The sequence below is a fragment of the Alligator sinensis genome, unplaced genomic scaffold (assembly GCF_000455745.1).
Source record: "Alligator sinensis unplaced genomic scaffold, ASM45574v1 scaffold103_2, whole genome shotgun sequence".
NCBI classification, from domain to species: domain Eukaryota; kingdom Metazoa; phylum Chordata; order Crocodylia; family Alligatoridae; genus Alligator; species Alligator sinensis.
Genome location: NW_005842166.1, coordinates 913,805 through 917,898, shown reverse-complemented (window position 1 = coordinate 917,898; position 4,094 = coordinate 913,805). Strand labels below are relative to the sequence as shown.

At 48.9% G+C, this 4,094-nt stretch overlaps 1 protein-coding gene across 1 annotated transcript in view; it reads right to left on the bottom strand.

The window, feature by feature from the left end:
* RAB11B (RAB11B, member RAS oncogene family) overlaps nt 1-4,094 on the bottom strand; it is a 21,729-nt gene that overhangs the window by 6,890 nt on the left and 10,745 nt on the right. The window contains exon 3 of the mRNA XM_025206616.1: nt 3,758-3,951. Within this exon, the coding sequence (XP_025062401.1) occupies nt 3,758-3,951 (194 nt within the window). The remainder of the gene's footprint in view (nt 1-3,757; nt 3,952-4,094) is intronic.

Here is a 4,094-nt window from a genome sequence, read left to right as displayed (position 1 = left end):
GGGGGGGGTTGTTGTTTGCAGCACGGGGAACATTTTTTCATTCCCACATGTGCCTCTTGCCCCGTCTCAAAGGGGTCTGAGATGGAGCAAGAGGCATGAGCGCGCTCGTCTGGATGCGCCCATTGAGTCTGTGAGGCTTACCTTGTGGCATGCCAGCTTAAAAATGTTGGCTCCCACTGCACTCAATGTTTAAATATCTCATGTAGATTAAATGAAAATGGTAGCAAGCGGGAGAGCAAAACACAGAATACTGGACTTCATACCCAAAGTTTCTGACTCCGTTATAGAGGGGCTTATATTGAAATGGTTCAGTATTTCTAGAAAATTTAGATCTATCCACCAACTTACAACCTTCAGCTCAGGGGATTTACACTAATAGAGAGTACTGGTATAAAGACAAATACATATTTTTAACATTTTTAGGCAAGCGAGTATAAAGTTCCCAAAGGATTTCTAGAGGTTGTACATTTAATTTTAAGCTTAAAAATTTAAGATTAACTAAATTAAGTTTTTTTAAAAGTGCATAACAGGGATAAGTATATACCATCATACCAGTAGGAAGGGGTGGACAAAGCCTTCTTTAAGCACCTGATGGAAATTTCCAAACAGATGTGGCACATGGCAGATTTTAATTATCGGGACATCTGCTGGGGGGGGGAGGGGGGAACATAGCAGTGCTCAAGCAGTCCAGCAAATTCTTGGAAAATGAAAAAGAGAACTTTTTGATACAGATGGTAGACAGACCAATTATGGGGGAAACTTCTCGCAACTTGCTGGCCACAAATAGAGAAGAACCAGTTGGGAATGCAGAGGTAGAAGATAATTTGGTTGACTGTGTTCGCAAAATGAGAGATTTCAAGAACTTAAGGAGAGGAAGGAAGGAGAGCAGCAGAATAAAGCCACTGGACTTCAAAAAAAGCAGATTTTAACAACCTTGGGGAACTGTGGGGCAAGTCCCCTGGGAGGCAAGTCTAAAACTCAAAAAGAAACCTTACAAAGGGAAAAACTTGGTCATAGTACTAGGAAAGAGTAGTGCACAGAAGAAAATATAGGAAAGCCAAAGGCACAAATTTGAGATCTAACTGGCAAAGGACATAAGAAGCAATTAAAAAGGATTCTACAAGTATGTCAAAGAGTACAAGGGAGACTAAAAAAACCGTAAGTCCTTTACAGGATGCAGAAGGCAGCCTAGTTACAGATGTTGCAGAGAAGGCTTAAGTTTTTAATGCTTTTTTACCTCAGTCTTCATGAATACATTTAACCACCAGAAGGTGAGAGCAGTTGGCAGCAAAGATGGGGAAAGAGACAACCAGCCTGCAGCGCTCAGTTGTGGCTGTGTGAGCCAGATGAACGGCACTAGGCCGGTCTGCAGGTTCAGAGGGGGGCCCCATGCACCAGGACCAGTCCCCACGCAAGACCACAGCCTGCAAGGCTCTCCACAGAACCAGGGGGAGCCCTGCAGGTTGGATGACAAAGCACTAGGGACCGGATCTGGCTTACTGCCTAGAGCAGTGGAAGAACAGAAATTAGGGATTACCTAGGGAAGCTAAGCAGTTAAGTGTACAAGGGCAGATGGGATACACCCTAGGGTATCAAAGCAATGAGGGAATTGCAGAGCCACTGGCTATCCTCTTTGAGAACTTGTGGAGGTCAAGAGAGATGTAGTGAAATTGGAAAGAGCCCAGTGCAGATCAACAGAAACGATTAGAGGCCTGGAAAGCATGATTTATAAGAAAAAAGGTGAAAGAACTCAAATTATTTAGGCACATGTGTAGACGCTGCCCCGGCTGGCTGGGGCACATGGGCGCTTCAGTATAGCTATACAGATAGTCGATTACTGACCAGCCATATCGGCCGATACAGATCCAATTGCCGATATGCAGCTTGGAGAGCAGCATCTAGTTGGTAAGTGTTGGGGTGAAGGGGCATGGGGGAGGGAGATCGAGGCCCCCCCGAGGTGAGGGAGGGAGCAGGGCTGGGGTAAGGGCAAACACTGAACAGACAACGTAGGGTGGGGCATAGGATGAAGCCACAGCTTGTCGGGCTGGGGGTGGGGGGTGCTGTGTGCGGCTCCCACTGCTGCACACACCCCTGGGGGAGGCATGGGGCATGTGCCCCCCAGATCTGTGTGGGGTGAGAGCAGGCCCGGGGAGGGGGGGGGGCCTTGAGCCACTCCAAAACTCGCCATAGTCCTCCCTCCCCACACTGCCACCTGCCCCACCCAAGTGCAGCTGCCAGGAAGAGCCGAGCCCAGCACAGCACAGCTCCAGCCTGCAGCAGTCGCCCACCCTTGTCTTGTTCTCTTCCCCCGATCTGTGTACATGCCCCACCGGGGATGCGCGCAGTGGTGGGAGCCACCGCTCCCCTCCCCACACCCTGGAGGGACCACAGCTCTGTCCCGTGCCCCACCCCGGCAGCGTCTGCCCCAGTTTGGAACTCCCACCCTCACCGCAGGGGCCTCAATCTGCCCCTTCCTCCACAGACTTATCAGCTAGACACTGCTCTCCAAGCTACCAGGCTGCACTCCCAGGTGCGTGCATGTTGCTGCAGCACACATGCACACGGCATTTGTCAGTGACACTAATCAGCCAAAAAGAGCCAACTGCCAATAAACGTTCATTTTCCTTTTTATCCGTGCCGATACGATATGGACCAATGTATTGGTGCACCTCTACTGTTTTGCATTTAACACACACATGCCTTCTGCGTGCTCTCACCTTTGATGAAGGCAGTGGTCATGCATGTTGCCCCCACCCTGCAGCCCCGCTTCCCATGCAGCCCATGCTGCCATTCTGGGCAGGTGGGGCGGACCCACGTGCAGACAGTGGTGCTGGGTACGTTTGGAGCCCCAAAGCATGCCACTGCCTCAGCACCAGCGGGGCCCTTGTAGCCGAGCTCCCACAGCTACCGGGGAGAAGTCACTTTTGCAAATACACCTGGTGCCCGGAGGAGTAAAATGTCCCTTGCGTGGCACCTTACCTCACCTGTGCACAGCCTAACATCTCCACATCAGCCCCAGCGCTCAGGTCCCTGCTGCACACATGGTGGTGCTATGGCAGAGGCAGCAGAAGCTGGCAACGGTCCCTTTGATGCTGAGCGCGGCACACTGACTGCTCCCCAGCACCCTCTCCCCCCTTCTGCTGCTCACCGGGACCTGTAGTCTGCCACAGGCTCCAGCCGGCAGCGGGTCACTAGGATGCTTGCCACGGTACTCTGAGCATACGGCCATAATTATTGGCTACAGCGACCATAAAAAAAACCAATAGCCGATAACATCATTTCTCCTTTTAAAAATCGGTGCCAATCTGATAGCCAGTCGATCTATTGGTGCACCCCTACCCAGGAGCAATAAACTCCGGAGCAATACACTCCAGAATTTATTGCTTTGCATTAATTGCAGCTGTAGATGTGCCCAGTTACTTCAAGGAAAGTTTCTTCTTCATTCTGCCTTTCAAAAACAAAATGTATATATCTTATTCTGGAGCACATTTTCGTGAGAAAATATGGTACTAGCATTATGACTGTCAAGAAACCATACCGCAACTGTTTTTTTCTTTTTTGTTATGAAACCAAAGCCTTCATGAGTCAACCTTCAAACATTTTTCCATTCCAGTGTTTTTGTATATGACCCTTTGGAATAAAACATCAACGGAAAGAGTGCCCTTGCCAGAAAAGGCAGAGCAGAGTCTACAACATGCTAGCATGCAGAAGTTAAAAAGCACTACCTAAGAAGATAAATTATATATAGTCCACAAACCTGCAAAAGCCCGGGCCTCATCAGTGGGCACAGCTCTCAGATGGCGCAGGTCGCTCTTATTTCCCACCAGCATGATGACAATGTTGTTGTCTGCATGATCCCGCAATTCTTTTAGCCAACGCTCCACATTTTCATAAGTCAGATGTTTTGCAATGTCGTAGACAAGAAGGGCCCCCACAGCACCTCGGTAATATCTGAAGTCATATGGAATACACTGCTTTTATTAAAGGGATTCTACTCAGGATTTCCATAAATGCATTTTACAACAGCTTTCAGATTTCTTTAAAAACAATAAAAAAATCCAAACATCAGAATGTATAATGGGGGGGGGGGGGGG